Below are 17,111 nucleotides of genomic sequence, written 5' to 3' on the forward strand. Positions count from 1 at the left end.
TTATAGCGTCCCGTTCAATGACCTGCAGTCTGTGTTTTGTTTTATGTAATGGGGTATTTCAGTGGCGAGCGCTCAAACATTTTTTCACACAACTTTTGATAACTGTTCTTTAATTCATTTTTGAAGTGTAACATTTCTAGTTGTGAAATGTTCTTAGACTTAGTACTCTCAACAAGGGATAACAGTACAGTACAAATTTTACCTTGTGTTTGATTTAAAAATGAAACAACTAATGGATAAATCTTCACTGCATTACAATCAGTACTCCCACCTGTAGCTAAAGCAAATGGTCCACTTACTAAAGATTCAACAGTTTCAATTTAGTTTCACCAGCCATATACTCTACTAAGGCAGATGTTTTTGCTCTCGCACAGCTGTATTTCTGTGCAATTTTTGAGTCCGGAAACATAGCTCTATACAAATTACCCGAATGATCGGCTACTGCTATCGGTAAATTGTGTTCTACCAAAAAACTTGTATATAATAACTCTGCGTTTGTTACTTTCGTTTCTTCAGATGTAGCGAAAAAGATGATATAGATTTATTGCTCGTCACGGCTTTAAAATGTTCTGCATGTTTCTTTGATTCAATATGCCGTCCTCAGTCATCCCTTCCACCATGCGCAATCGAAAAGTCACACGTGCATACATTACAAAAAGCGTGGCGTTCCAAAACATTTGAAGATGACAAGCATGGCCATTCTTTTATATAGTTTGGTCGAAAGTTCTGAAGAATAACGTTCTTTTTTTTTTTGCCCCAGATACACATTATTCTGTCACACGCTTCATTTCTACAACCGGCACTGAAGAACACAACACTATCGAACAACATAAAAAGGTTTCACGTCTGTACACACGACAAAAACACTTTGATGAAAAAAATGGCTTTCAAGAAAGTAAATAACACAAGACAGGTTAGCCAAAGTGCCGTACAAAAATTATCGTGATGTAAGTAGCTAACAAATGAAAAGACCGAGAATATGTACTAGTTTTATCGTACAACGGACGTAATACCGTACCACGTGATGTATTCGAACTGCGTTCACGAAACACGCACACCAGAAATGGAATTTTTTTCCGTTACCCAGCAGCACAAAGCCTCGTTTCCGTAATAAACCAGCGATGTTCCGTAATTCCGTAATATTGTGTTAAATCCGTAATAATTACGGAAAATTCGTAATGGTTGGCAGCTCTGCGGAAATATACACGACACAAAAAATTCCTGGTTATTAAAAAATTCCCTGACATTTCCCTGATAATTCCCGATCAACGTGATTTCCCTGATAAATCCCGGTTTTCCCGGTGAGTGGCCACCCTGATACAGTGAAACCCCTTATTTACGTTACAGTTATTTACGTTTTCCCGTTATTTGCACTATATTCTTCAGGTCCCGTTTAGTTCCCATTTAGTCCAATACAATACTTTCACGCAAATAAAGACTCAAAAATCGAATCCATGCCACTATTTACGTCACGTAATAACCATAAACATCCAGAAAATACCGTGGGTACTTTAAGAGTAGATAAGATTAGCTAGTAGGCCTAAAAACACTAAAAACATCGTGAAAAACGTAACGTTTATAGTCGGCAATGAACATTTTAAATCACAAAATATACATATTTTATAACATGAAAAGTTGCTTTTATTTCTAAACATGTAATAATTTATGCCTCGGCGTGTAAAAGTCCGAGTAATTATAGCAGGAGACAATCTAAAATGCATGAGGGAAAAACGTAAACTCACGAATGTATGAACGTGGCTGATTGTTAATTTCTGATACTGTATTTATATCACAACTTAGCCGAAATACTGGTACGAGACAAACTTCACAAGATAAAATGAGCGGAGTCTTGGTAACTGTTTTATACGTATTTTATAATTTCGGAAGTATTGTACAATTGACGCATATTTTTTAAACTAACAATTTATTTCTGGGGATCGTAATTAATTAATTATTGGTATCAAGACATCAAGATGAACGTAAACTTGAACATGTCACGGCAGCGAGAAAACTGGTGCATATACCAATAAACTGGTATTAGAACTGGACAAAACTGGTACACGGGAGGTGGAGCTTATATTTTTTTCCCCTAAGCTCGCATCTATTGGCTGGCTGCTGATGGAAGGTCACGAGTCTGGGCGGAGCGTTGAGTGAGTTATACTGCGCATGCGCAGCTCAGTGAACAAAGAGAGCCAGCAGGCGCGCCTTAACAGCAGCTGATCGAGTACAATGACCTTTCTCCGCGCACAGCGCGGTAATGAATTACCAGTGCGACCTATATGGGGGAAATCTTAAATACCAAATTCAAGACCTCAAATTATGGGTGCGACCTATCTGCGATGGCAACCTATATGCGAGTAAATACGGTAGTTTACCTTACAAATTTTTATTTATTTGGCAATTTTTATTATTTACTTACTCTTCTATCCTCTCAAATCAGCAAACATAGCAATTTTATTTGCAATTATTTTTTTTATTATACCCAGCAGCAATAAAGTATTAACAACATTATTAATCATAACAAATAGTTCTTGGTTTTTATTTGTTTCTAAATTTCTGTCTAAAATTGTAATTTCAGTCCCAAAATCACTTCTTTTAAGAGAAACTCTCCTAGATTTTAAAACATAACCACATAATTTTTTATCTTCATTGCCTGGATTGTGTCAGGAAAACAAAACAAATTTCATAAAAATGGTCAACTTCACCCCACTGGTCAACTTCACCCCAACTGACGGTACTGCATCTTTGGTGTGACTGGAAACTGTGTGGTTGTAAACCTAGAACCGAAAACCGATTTTTAAGAACTGGAACTGAACTGAACTGAAACCAAGGAAAAAAGATGAACTGAAAAAATAAGAACAAAAAATGTGGATGGTTTACTAACTTCAAATACTTGCTATTTATGGGCGTAATAAAGCATTTTAACCCACACTTCTGTAGTATCTATTATGATTGTTTTGTAGCTCAAACAATATCATCAATTTGGTTGGGAAAAAATTGTTTACAGTGTAATATTAAACTGATATAGCAGCTCAATTACCTACATATTAGGTGCAATGAGCGTAGTTGGTAGCGTGTTAGAATGTAGTTATAATGTTATAACTATCAACACATGGAGACTACAGTGTGTCTAACTGATAAATGCCATTTGTCAAGGATGCCAAGGCTATCAGTTCATCATTTGAGTACCGTATTTTACCACCATTTTTATGAAAACTCACAGCGTTTCCTTTGTGTGTGGTTTTACTCACTGAGAGTAGGTTGGCTGCGACATCTGGAGCACGATGCACCTCGTGGGCTGTGATGAGCCTGGTCTTATTGACTGACAACACAATATCAACATTTCCCACTAATTCTGCCGTGAGAAGATTGCTGTTTGCCATTAGGATTTTAGCTTAGATTTGAACACACAATTCCCTAATTTATTTTTTGTCAAATGCACTGATGCACATGAATCTACATACCAATCAGTTTCACTTTTTTCCATGTTTTGTTAGCATACATGCTAAATATGCATTCTTGTTTTTTTTTTTCTTCTAAGTCATTACCCTCCTTCTTTCATTCCCCTTTAACTTGACACGACAATCTGTAGCAAAATTTCCCAATTTCCCATCCGGTTGCAGTTTGTAGCATTTGTGAAGTGCTGCATGGGGCTTGTTTTGTTTGTTGTTCCATAACGATCAATTACTGTAGAGTGCTGTATCAATATTGGATGATCAAAATTGCCTTGAATTAGATTTTACTTATTGTAGCAATTTGATTTCAATAGCGTTTTAAGGTTTTAAGTCACAGAACAACTTAGTAATCAAAATTTCTAAGCTAATTTAAAAAAAGTCAAAATACTACTCGATACCACTTAAATGCCTCAGGTGCCAATTTAAGTCGCTCAAGAATGATTAATTCAAATTTAAATGAACTATTCAATGTATTTTCTACTAAACTCTCCTGCACAAGAACATCATATGTAGATTTCAATTTGAAAAACAAATCTTGAAGGTAAGTTCGATTTTCCAAGTAAATGTGTAACAACCTGAAAGTAATATAAAAATGAATGTGTGTCATGTGAGCTATTTGTAAGAGTGAATATTATCAGCAAAATCAAATGCCTCTTTATTGTTCTTAATCATTTAAAAGTTAACTCAAAGAAATAAATCAAAATTGAATAATTTACGTGTAATAGGGTGAAAGTTAATTTCAGTTGCAAGCAGTATAAGAGTTATACCATGGCAAATACTCCAAAGTCGATCGGGACTACTGAGAATTATCATCACTATGCACAATCTAATACATTGAGAATGAGATTCATCCTTATTATAAAAAACTAATTGACATCAAAATAGTGTGATTGGTATTAAAAGAAATTCACTCCTTTTCATTTGACGCAAACTTGTGAAGGAAATACTGTGATAAGTTTCAGTAAGGGTTATAAACAATATTATTTCACTTAGAGAGTTTCCGAAAAGGTGACAAAAATAAGTCAATTAACGATCAAAACTTAAGACACTAGACAAACGTCAGTAGAGCCTCAACATACGAAGATGAACAGTAACTCACAGTTGGTAGAGTTCTTGAAGGTCTCAGTACTTTATGGCTTAAATGCACATCAACAGGAAAAAAAGAGCTACGAAGCACCTGTAACCTATTTGAACGACTGTCGACATCCTTCCTTTAAGCGACGAGGTGGGTCTGCACATGGATAGTCAGCTTTCTAGTACACCAGCTAAGACATTCAGTGGTTGGGTTAGTCCTCCTTCCTATGATGAGGTGATTCAGCACATCAGCTGACTACCACCTGATACAATTGCAACGAAGATACGTACTGTTGCTCGTCCTTTCATGCGGTTAGGACGGAATCGAAACAATTTCTAGCTACAGCGACTCGATGGCTAATTTGGCAACTGACTTCTTGCACTCTCTTATATCGTCTGATCTTGTAGACAACTACGATTAATAATAACTTCCACAACGTTTAGACCAATTTTCTAGATCAAATTCAAACAACTGCTCGATTTGTCTTTGACACTAGATATAACATGTCCACCAGTCAGATCAGAACTGATACTACTATTTGTTCCACAACGTTTTTCGTTAATCGGTTGTCAAAACCTTTGTTTTCTGTTTTTGAAACATATGACGGAACTGCTGGCACATAGCTAATGTTTTACGGAGAACCAATCACAACAAACCTTACTAATTTGTGCCTATTTCACAATTTAGATATGCAAGTTAATACCATACATTTCTGAATGTTTTAAACTTAAAATATGAATTTAATATTGGCGATTTACACAAAGATGTACAAAACTAGTGATTAACACTTACTTTTAAACATAAAAACAATTTTGTTTAGATGAATTAAACAACGTTTCCTATTGGTAATACAAAATTCTAAGTTAGTGTCATGGATAAACAGACTTGCAATAAAATAATGCATGACACATAAAGAAAAACGAATACTTGATTAAATGAAATGTGCAAGCCAAAGACTAACCTATAATTTAGTTTTAAAATCAACTTCATTACTATAATGAAATGTAAATCTACCCTTTATAGCATCAGCTGTAGTTGGAATTCCTGAGCTCTCGAAGGCCATTATCATGGGTTTGTACTCTTCCAGGAGACCTGCTAGCAATAAAGTCCCAACCCATTTATCAGATATCTCAAACTTAATATCACGTAGGCATTGGGATGTTGAAGTTATTTCATTCACATACTCTTCAACAGATTTGCAGTTATATAAACAAGTCAAGATTAACTGATGCAACAATCCAAACTTTCCGAGTGAGGCCAGAATCTTCAAATAGCTTTTGGATCTTGTCCCACGCTTGCATTGATGAGCCACATTTTTCAATGTGGTGGATTAAATCCTCTTCTACCAATAATGAAATCTTGGCTAATGCCTTGCAATCTTTATCTTTGGCTTCATCTACATTAATGTTTCCTTGGACGACATCCCACTGGTCTTCTAAGCTTAACAAAGCTTTCATAAGACATTTCCAAGTTGCATATTGTTCATGACCTCTCAGTTTTTTCACAAAGGACAGACTATTTGACACCGTGACACCACGATGTAAAATGTTAATACTATCCGCACCCTACATTGACCAAACTCATTAATCCAAAATGATTGACACACCTGGGCCCATAACCTTTGTTGCGTAAATGCAGTTTATACAATAATGTGTTGGTCAATAAGTACTGATTGTTTTTCACTACACATGATAAACATCACACAAACGGAAATGGCAGCAACATACACAATATAACCGGATTCAGAAAAAAACAGGATTGGGGATACACCACTTGAGTCAATTTAAGGTTTAAACAATTCATAAAGCAACATATTCCATTCTCAGGCATTGCCCGTTTGCTAATTTTGACTTAACCTACTCTATGGATGTAGCTGTGTAGTCAGTTACCATTTTACTCACAACATATCTACTTAGTAAATGAAAACAAATATTAAATTTATACACATTAGGTAACATGTGCAACCATCTTACAATTTTCAACCTTTAGAGACCCAAATAGTTTGAAATGAGGTCCTCTACAGAGTTAAAAACACACTCTGGAGACAATAATAAAAAATAATTAAGTATATTTCACTTTCAGCAGGATGAAACACCTTTTATAATGTGCATTTTTCTATCAATCATTTATATATTTACTAATATAGAAATCATAAAATGAACAAACAATGATACAGAACACTCACCAGTGATGCTCTGTAGAAACTGGTTCTTGAAATCACTATCACCCGCACAATCATACAGCGTGGAAGCATTTGGCTTAACACTCCCGTCAAAGGCACTATTTGAAAGCTTTAACTTTGCCAAAGAAGGTTTGATATCCTGTAAAACTCTCTTGATGTTCTCTTTATCAGCGGAATCCAATTTTAAAGCTGGTAGCTAGAACATAGTAAGATATTTCCAAGCAAATGTTATACAATAACATAAATGAAGATTAATACCAGCATTAAAAAATGTTTGGTTTTTCCAGACACTATGGCAAATAAATTTATAGCTAAACTTAACTGTAACTTATTCATCTTTGTATTAATGTATATATAAAGTATAATATATAGTAAGCATCAGTATTATTTTTGAAAGATTTGTGCAATGGGAGTGCATGACTTGATGTAGACTTTCGGACATACGCCATTGCTATGCTCATGTTTGTCTGTAGAAGAAAACTACAAAAAACACAAATGACCAAAAACACAAATTAAGCAAAAAATTGCTGTTAGGATATAAATACCACACAATACTCCAAAACAGGAATATGGTCAACAAACAAAGAAAAACAAAGAAAAAAGGACTCACAAAACTCACAACTGTGTGTATCAGATCCCCTGTGAATGTGGCCACATTTACGTAGGTGAAACTGGCACAGCTCTATCCACCCGAATCAAAGAACACAAAAATAACTGCAAGAAGGGTGAAACCCTAAAATCCAGACTTGCTGAACATACATGGGAAAATAGCCACAAAATTCTCTGGGAAGACTCCACACCACTCATACAGGAACCCGATAAAATAAAAAGGAAAATCAAAGAATCAGCTTTCATTATTAGCAATAAAAATATTTTCAGCCAGCAGAGCATTGAATTAAAAAATATGTGGATCCCTTTGATTAAGAGAGAAACATCCCTGCAGCACAAAACAATAGCCAATACCATAACCAATCCGCTTTAACTCCATGGTGCACAGCCAATGGGGAGTCAGCTTGTCTGCCATTGGCTGAGCAAGATGTAGTCCATTCTCTGATAAATAGCCTCATTTTTCCAGCCCTTACTCTGTCGCACCTGTGTTTTCGTACCATGTGATCTCTGCCTGAGGACGGGAGCAGATTGCAGTTCCCGAAATGTAGCTTGTTTCTGTTTTAGAAAACTGTTGTGTTTGTTTCGTCCTTGCGTTTTGTCGTGTTTTTGTCTCGTTTTGACTGTTGTGGTGAATTTTTTGGGTTCAATATTTTTGTGCTGTCATCATTTGTGGTTTTTTTCCGTTCTTTTTTGGAAAACTATTGTGTTTGTTTCGTCTTTTCGTTTTGCTGTGTTTTTGTCTCGTTTCAACTGTTGTGCTGAATTTTTTGGGTTCGGTATTTTTGTGCTGCCATCATTTGTGGTTTTTTTTTTGTTTTATGAGTCCTTTTTTCTTTGTTTTTCTTTGTTTGTTGACCATATTCCTGTTTTGGAGTATTGTGTTGTTACGGGGGCCGTAATCTCTGATATTTAATAGCTGAATTTTAATGCGTGCTCGGGTGTTACGGGCGCCACCGTGCCACGTGTACGGACCGATATGAGACTCTTTCCCAGGGTCGTGACGTCGCCCATGTGAGGCGTGATTTTAATTTCCCCCTGAATACACCAAGCACGAATCCCTGCCCGCTCTCAGCGTCGGGCATGCTATTACCTACGCAGTGGGCTCTCAGGCGTCCCACACGCCATCACACTCCACGTGATAAAACAGATTTAAATAATAACATAATACGTTGAATTTACTGATTTATTCGTTTACTGCAGTTTACACACGTACATGGTTGAAACTGTTTAAAACGCCCGCGGCACGAATCAGTTTAGGTGTTAAGACCCACCATGTGGTCACATCTCAAATTACGTAGTAAATAGAAGAAAAGACTGTTAATGGTCGTAAAACAATTAATTACGCAGTCCCCCGACCGAGAGGAGCTCAGAGGACGAAAAGAAAGCGATTTAGAAAGAATTTAAGTTGATTAGAATTACTTGGCGGTGAAAAACAAACGGTGAGGTCCCCGGAGCGCTGGCGCGTCTACTCTCGGTCGTTGATGGCAGAAGACTGGGGTGAGATCATGGCTCGGCTCGACTAACATGGCGTCCTCCCGCCGAAACAATTGCCGTTAAGATATTTGTGAATTCGTGCCACTGGAAACTAAAGTAACATGACAAGAATGATTTAAAAATTATGTGACATTTTCTGACTAATGAAAAAGAATACTACAAATTCCAATTATTAAGAATTACATTTAATTATTGTCTGGCTTCGGGTTTCCTCGGAAATGTCCGGAAACGCTATTATATTTTGTTACCTTATTTTAATTAAAAGTACATAAAACCCTGGCGGCCAATCTGCCGTCTTGTTGCACTTAGGGGACATAAAAACAAATAACACAATTATATTTAATTATGTATTTAGGGGTGCGGCGCACTGACTCGACAGCGCCCTCTTGCCGGGCGAACACACGCACGCACACGTACGCACAGGTAGGCGGGAGGTTTGAATGGAGGGTGGGTTGTGTTTGGACGGTGGCATATCGGACTTAAAAGGGGCAGCAGGCCCGGACGATGTCAGTGTGTGTTTATATCCTGACAACAGCAATTTTGTGCTTAATTTGTATTTTTGTCATTTGTGTTTTTTTAGTTTTCTTCTACAGACAAACATGAGCATAGCAATGGCGTATGTCCAAAAGCCTACATCAAGTCAGTAAGCATCAGCTTTCAAGTTTATTTCCTTCACAAAAATCACCAAGTTTGTTACATCTCACCACCTCCGGCAAGCTAAAAATTACATGATAGTGAACATACAGGTTGGTAGCAGGTCACGCACTAATTCGTAGGCAGTGTTTGATGTATTACCTGTTGTTTTTTATTAATATAAATACAACAGAACACAAAATTTTTTTTTAATGGACCTCCAGAAAAAGAAACAAACAAGTAGACTCTTCTTATGAATTATATTAGGTGAGCTATCGCCTGACCACAACCTCTTGTCACGGTGCTCGAACTATGACTAACTACACAGCCTTCCTTTCCTTTGTGCGGGCAGTGTCCTGGGCTCGCTGACGTAATTCTCAGTCAATCACGGCGCATGGCAACAGAAAACTTCCACGAAATTCTGAAATCTGTTCCCACAACCCTAGCAATTATGTCTCTCTCTAACAATCCTGTGACCGTGAACCAACGCCTAGCGTGTGAAATAAAGCCTGTCGTGGAAATAATCGAGGAGAATTACGTCAGCAAGCCTTCTCACACAAAGAAGCCAACAAAAAAAAAATACCTGAAAAATAAACTTATGCATTATAAAAATAAAAGCATTAAACCAGGTGAATTACGTTCACAATACATGACATGGTCAGTTAAAAATTACTTCTAAAAGGAAAAAAAACTTTACATCATTTGATAACCTAACCTGAAATATGACAAAAATTTATAACAAATTATTATTACTGGATTGTCATGGGTAAGGCTGCAATCTGGGTTGTTACAAGTTTAATGATTCTCCAGCACAACGATAGGAAAAGTATTTATTGCACTTGCATGCTCCATAGTTTAGTTTTAGCTTCCGCCTACCTTATACCATTTTCCAATCCAGTTTCTCAAGTTGTGATTTAAATTTTGGGATTCTGAATATTTGTTCTACGAGCTACTTACTTTTTTCCCAGCACATACACAGATTAGCCAGCAGCAGAATCTATAGCCTGATGTGCTGTTTTGTTTTGAATTATTTGTGTATGTTTTGAGAAAATCATCAATCAAATCATTATTTTACACAGGAATCAAAATACACATGTACGTGCAAATCAGCAAAGGAAACATGTTATGCTGAACTTCATGATATTTTGTATTTTACTATTTTAAAGGGGTTCTCTTAGCCATCAGCAAATACTGTTAAGTTTCACTTTAATGACTAAAAAAATCACAGCAATAAATTGTGATTTCCTCAATTTTTATCTGGTCTTTCCTGACCATTAGCATTCCCCCCCACCAAAACCAAGACTCTTCCCAGTTTTCCATGTTTGTAGCAACCTTGCCATCATTATTAAACGAATAACCAATCAATGCTATGGATAGGCGGTTGGCAATGTTAGGTAGTACTCACCTCTTCACACGGTATGGGACCACTGTGGTTATCTCAGGATGCTCCTTTCTCCCACAATGTATTCATTCACTACTCCCATCCTACTGTTTCAACCATTTGTCTTTGATCACCTCAATATTGACGACAGTTTAAACAACCAATTACTTGAATTCAATCCTTGCATGGTAGATTATTTGACAATATATGAATGAAAACAGAAACTACTGAATCAACACAAGGTCCTTGAAAGAATTTAACCTTTCAACACACAATGATGGAGACAGATCATCCTGGTTCTTTTAACAATGTTCTTATAAACAAGAACACGGTTGGTTTTATTGTTGTTAGACATTGCAAATCATACTAACTTGCAATATTAATAGCTACAAGAATTCTTATGGAAACTAAGAGTGTATAGAACTGATGTATAAAGTGCTCTGTCGCATGATCATAACTCCTTGACGGTGGGTTGAAGGTCCAAAGTTTTATTCCCAGTTGGGCCAGAGATTTATTAATTTGAAAAATGAAGGTAAAATTGATGGTTAAAATTATTTTTAAAATAAATAAAAAATTATCACTATGCTGCAAAAAGTTGCAAAACTGAATTTTTTTATATAAATAACTTTTTACTCATTAATTAAACAATGATGAGTTCAAGTAAGGGTAGTGTTGCATTCACATTAAATAAAAAACCCTTCTTTGAAATTAAAAAATATTACATACCATTTGCCCACATCTTTTACCAATTTTTTTCTGTATTTTTTTGAATAACTTTCAAATTTGCACCATACTCCGTGACTTATTAACTACATCAGCACCCAGTTGCCCACCAAGTATATCTCCCTGTTGCGTTCACGTGTCGACAGGCCACATTATAAGTGTGGGAATAAAAACAACACACCAAAACTTACTATAGAGAAGATTTCTACAATTTTCCCACAGAATATATGGAATTGAGAAATCAAATAACTGAAGCAATGTATTTTTAGATATAACTGTGGTTTTAGGCTCAATAAGTACATACACTGAAAAAAAAGAAGAAGAAATAAAAGTAAAAACATCACTTACATTTGCAAGAGCAGCAGTATCAAAGCATTTTTCATCCAAAAAAAAGTTAGTCATCAAATCAACGTCACCTGTAAAAAAAATTACAGATTACAGGATGTTTGCAAGTTGCAGGGCAATAAATTTAATGGGTGATACGAACTATCAAAACAAGCATTTTTTGCTAAGGCTACATACAAATAAAAATTACATATGTGCTTTTATATTGTATACTTTAGTAATTTTACATTGAGTCCTGGTCCATACTGTGAACAGTGAGCATGTTTAGTTATTGTTCCCATACTTCATTATCATAACTAATATTTTTAATTAATCTACATTTTGATCTCATGATATATGTAAGTGAACTACAGCAACCTGGTAAAACCACATCTCATTGCAGCTAGTTATTAACTTGGATATATTTTAATGTTTGTTGAACACTCATCTACATATTTCTTTGATTGAATGTTCCATTCTATTTTTTTCAGGCACCAAACACAGTTTATTTGAACGCCTTAAACCTCCAAGTTGTTATAATTTCAGTCATCAGTCAATTATTCTCTTAGCAGCCTTTTTTCCTTGGTTGTGTTAACAAACTAAACAATAGAAGTTTTTTTTAGAACGAAAAAGATAGAGGAGGTCCAACACTGTAGCAGACAAGACGTCGTTAATGTGTGTGAGGGTCTCCGAACACTCGGAGCCCCACGCAAGCGAAAAGAAGATCCACGCCGACTGCGCCATTGATAGATCTTTGCTGATATTTAGGAATTAGGGACATCTGATTTTACCTGTGTCAGATTCAGGGAGTCTGTTCGAACTTTGTTATTCCTTCCGCTTCAGTAGAAACCGTATCATTGTGCTTCAAGCAGAAGACTAAGTTATGCTGCTGCTATGAGTCCAACTCTGGTGAGACTGTTCCGGTCTATAGAATTTTGCAGTTTCCACTGAATTTGCTCAATTCTGGTTACTGACCCTGAAGCTTTAGTTTTTCAGCTATCCTGTAGCTGTTATTCCATTGAGAGCATACCCAGTGTCCTGGATATGATGATCTGCGAATCTACCTACTGAAATTCAGCTAGCAAACAAGGTTTTGTGCTTGTGCCTCAAGTCATATGTTGTATATAGTATGGATGAGGATATTTGGTGACTCAGGTTGGCAACATAGACCGATGCGCCACTCAGCCAGTCGAGCATCAGCAGCCGCCATGTCCGCGTGGTCGATACATAACAGTTGGCGACGAGGTTAAAACGGATAACAATTTCGTGTACAATATGGCCTTAATCGGAGCCATCGGAGAGTTCGCGCCCGAGAAAGAATCGTGGAATTCTTATCGCGAACGGTTACAGTTTTATTTTATCGCGAACACTATCACGGAGGATGAGGCCAAGCGGGCAGTGTTTTATACCGTGTGCGGCGCCGATTTGTACGGGCTGGTGACGTCGCTAGTATCACCAAAGTCGACCGCGTCAGTTTCCTTGACGGACGTCTTCACCATATTAAATAAGCACTTTCACCCGAAGCCTAGTGAAATTGTGGAAACTTTTAAGTTTTTGAAGCGCGATCAGAAAGATGGGGAGACGATCGCCGTGTACATAGCAGAGCTTCGAAGGCTAAGTACACACTGCAATTTCTCGGACCTCGACCGAATGCTTCGCGACCGGCTCGTTTGCGGCGTAAGGGATAAATCAGTGCAACAGGCTCTCCTCGTTAAAGAGAAACTAACCCTGAAAGAAGCAGTGGATATTGCGATGGCAACAGAGGCGACTGGACAGAACATGGCGGACTTGAGAGACAGTACAATAGTGGAAGAGAGTGTACACAAAGTGAACAATGGCGTGTCAAGATATTCAAAACCGGCAGGTTCGGTTAAGTCGAACACTATATCACTGGGAAGACAAAGGGAAGCGATAAGGAAGGGAAGAGACAACGAGAACCAGCTATGTTGGCGCTGTAATGGGCAGCACGCAGCAGACACGTGCCGACATTGGAACACTGTATGCCGGTTCTGTAAAAAGAGGGGACACATTGAGCGGGCTTGTATCACAAAAAAAAAGCATGAGGGAGTTTCGAAAACAAACGACCTAGCGCAACGAGAAGTGGCACAGGAAGTACAGCATTTTGAAGAGGATTGTTCGGAAGGTGCTGCCACGCAATATACGCTGTACAATATGCGGGAACAACAGCCCAGGAAACCGTGGTGTGTGGAAGTGTTGCTGGATGGGAAATCAGCGATGATGGAAGTTGACACGGGGGCAGGTCGATTGATTATCAGTGGGAGAACTTACAAGGCCCTGTGGCCTCAGGAACCTCCACTGACAAGGAAGGACATGTTATTACGCACCTGGTCCAGCGAATATCTACAGGTGATGGGGGTTATGGAAGTTGCGGTACAACTGAAGGGGCGTGAGTCAGCGGTACTCCTAGAGTTGGTAGTGGTGGAAGGACAAGGGCCGAATTTGCTGGGACGAGATTGGTTTGCACCTCTGGGAATTAAGTTAGTGGGGGTGAACAAGGTTAGGGAAGACTTGGCAGCAGGGATTGTTAGGGAGTTTCCGGATGTGTTTAAGGCAGATAAGCTGGGAAAATATGTGGGACCACAAGTGACAATAACAGTTCCACCAGAATGTGACCCTGTGTTTAAAAAGAGCCAGCCAATACCATTTGCTTTGAGAGACAAGGTGAGCCAGGAAATAGATAGGTTAGTGCAGCGTGGAGTGTATGAACCAGTGGACTTTTCGGGTTGGGCGACTCCAGTCATACCCATTTTGAAGAAAGACGGGTCCATTCGGCTTTGCGGGAACTATAAGGGCACTGTAAACAGCGTGTGTGACACTAGTGTGTACCCATTGCCCACTGTCAGTGAAGCACTAGCAGTACTAGAGGGAGGACAGCTGTTCTCAAAACTGGATCTGGAGGAAGCATATTTGCAGGTAACTGTAGATGAGGGCACAGCAAAATTGCTTACGGTAAATACCATGAAGGGGTTGTTCAAAGTTAAGAGATTACCATTTGGCATAAGTAGTGGTCCAGCGATATTCCAGCGGTTGATGGACACCTTGCTTGCTGGCATACCTGGTACAGTAGTATTACTTGATGATATATTAATATCCGGAGGAGGTGACAATGAGCACTGGAGTCGTGTCCGTGAAGTCTTGGGACGGTTGCAAAGTGCAGGGCTTAGGTTAAAGAGTGAAAAATGTGTTTGGGGGGTGGATTCAGTTGTTTTCCTGGGACACAGAATTGACAAGATGGGTATCCATCCACTTTCAAGTAAGGTTGAAGCAGTTCACGATGCGCCAGAACCTAGTAACAAAAAAGAGCTCCAGGCATTTTTGGGTCTCTTGAATTTTTATGAGAGATTTCTTTGTCACAAAGCAGATGTATTAGAGCCTCTTCACAGACTGCTGGATGCCAACACTCCATGGTGCTGGACAGATGCACACGCAAGGGCGTTTGAAGAGGCCAAGCAGCTTTTACGATCGGAGCAAGTCTTGATACACTATGACCTAAACAAACCCTTAGTTTTAACATGTGATGCATCTGAGTATGGGGTAGGGGCGGTGCTGGCCCATGATCTGGGTGATGGGACGGAAGCTCCAATCACATTTGGGTCTAAGACACTACAAAAGAGCGAACGAAACTACGCGCAGGTGGACAAAGAGGCCTTGGCTGTCATTTTTGGGGTGTCCAAATTTAAACAATATTTGATCGGAAGACAGTTCAAGATTGTGACTGACCATAAGCCACTTTTGCGCCTTCTCCATCCCAAGCAGCCCGTTCCAGATACCATTTCACCGCGATTGTTGAGATGGAGTTTGATGTTAGGAATGTATGATTTTGAACTAGAATTCAGACCAGGGACCCAAATACAGCATGCTGATGCCCTTAGCAGATTGCCTCTGCAGTCACCTGCATTCCCAGTTCCAGGTCCCAGTGAAATTCTCATGCTGGAAGAAGCGGGGGAGGTGTTTGTCGATCCACAGACAATAGCAAGAGAGACTGGGAAGGATCATGTACTGTGCAAGGTGTTGACATATACACAAAATGGATGGCCAGATCAAGTGACAGAGGAGATGCAGCCCTATGTTTGACGGAAGCTGGAACTGTCTGTTCACAAGGAGTGTTTGTTGTGGGGATCCAGGGTAGTAATCCCACCACAGTTACGGACAGAGGTGATGAGCATGCTTCATGCAAACCATGATGGGGTGGTGCATATGAAAGCGTTGGCAAGGAGTTACTTTTGGTGGCCAAAACTAGATGCTGCAATTGAACAGGTTGTGAAGGAATGCAAAAGTTGTCAGCAGTGTCAAAATAATCCACCTAAGGTTAAAGCAGTAGCCTGGCCCACAGCTGACAAACCATGGTCTCGATTGCACATAGATTTTGCGGGACCATTTCAAGGAGCTAATTTTCTCATTGTAGTCGATGCGTATTCCAAGTGGCCAGAGGTCAGGCAAGTGGGAAGTATGACTGCAACAGCCGTAATTCAAGAATTACGAGACATATTCAGTTATCATGGACTGCCAGACACTGTGGTGGCAGATAATGGGACAGCCTTCCGATCCCAAGAGATGGCACAGTTTTTAAAAAATAATGGCATTGACATGGTTTTCGCACCACCCTATCATCCTTCGAGTAATGGGTTGGCGGAGAGGACGGTGCAAACTTTCAAGGTGAAACTCCGTAAACTGGTATTGGGTGACTGGCGAACTCGAATAGCGCGGACGCTGTTGGCATGGCGCACTGTGCCAAGACAAGGGGAAAATAACACTTGGAAAACTCCCGCGGAGTTGTTGATCGGGCGATCATTACAGACAGCTTTGACAAAACTCCATCCAGCAACAGGTACAGTTCAGAGAAGTCAGGCGGACAATACGGTAGCAACGCGGATTCGACACTTCAGAGAAGGTGAGGCAGTGTGGCTGCGGAATTATAGAAGAGTCCCAAAGTGGATACCAGGCTGGATCTCTGGGGTAGAAGGGTTGCTGATATATGGGGTCAAAGATGAGCAAGGAGGCTTACACAGGAGGCACGTCGATCAGTTACGTCGAAGAAGTAGCCAGCCAGACAGGGGACAATGTCCTGGGGAGGCAGTGTCCTGTAGGGAGCAGACGTTTTTGCAGCGGCCACACCAGTTTGCATCCAGAGTTCGCCCCAGCAGTGAAGGTACGCAGCAGCCAGCAGCGGCGGCCATAACAGCAGCAGAACCAACTGGCGAACGGGGTCGGACG

General features: G+C 39.2%; 1 protein-coding gene across 3 annotated transcripts in view; it reads right to left on the reverse strand.

Annotated features, from left to right (window-relative positions):
- LOC134533744 (ATP-dependent DNA/RNA helicase DHX36-like) overlaps positions 1–17,111 on the reverse strand; it is a 142,882-nt gene that overhangs the window by 76,082 nt on the left and 49,689 nt on the right. For all 3 annotated transcript variants that reach the window (XM_063371356.1, XM_063371357.1, XM_063371355.1), the window contains exons 2-3: positions 11,901–11,968; positions 6,716–6,908 (exon numbers count right to left, since the gene is read on the reverse strand). In XM_063371356.1, the coding sequence (XP_063227426.1) occupies positions 6,716–6,908; positions 11,901–11,954 (247 nt within the window). In that variant the 5' untranslated portion in view covers positions 11,955–11,968. The remainder of the gene's footprint in view (positions 1–6,715; positions 6,909–11,900; positions 11,969–17,111) is intronic.

The sequence above is a fragment of the Bacillus rossius genome, chromosome 7 (assembly GCF_032445375.1).
Source record: "Bacillus rossius redtenbacheri isolate Brsri chromosome 7, Brsri_v3, whole genome shotgun sequence".
Lineage (NCBI taxonomy): Eukaryota > Metazoa > Arthropoda > Insecta > Phasmatodea > Bacillidae > Bacillus > Bacillus rossius.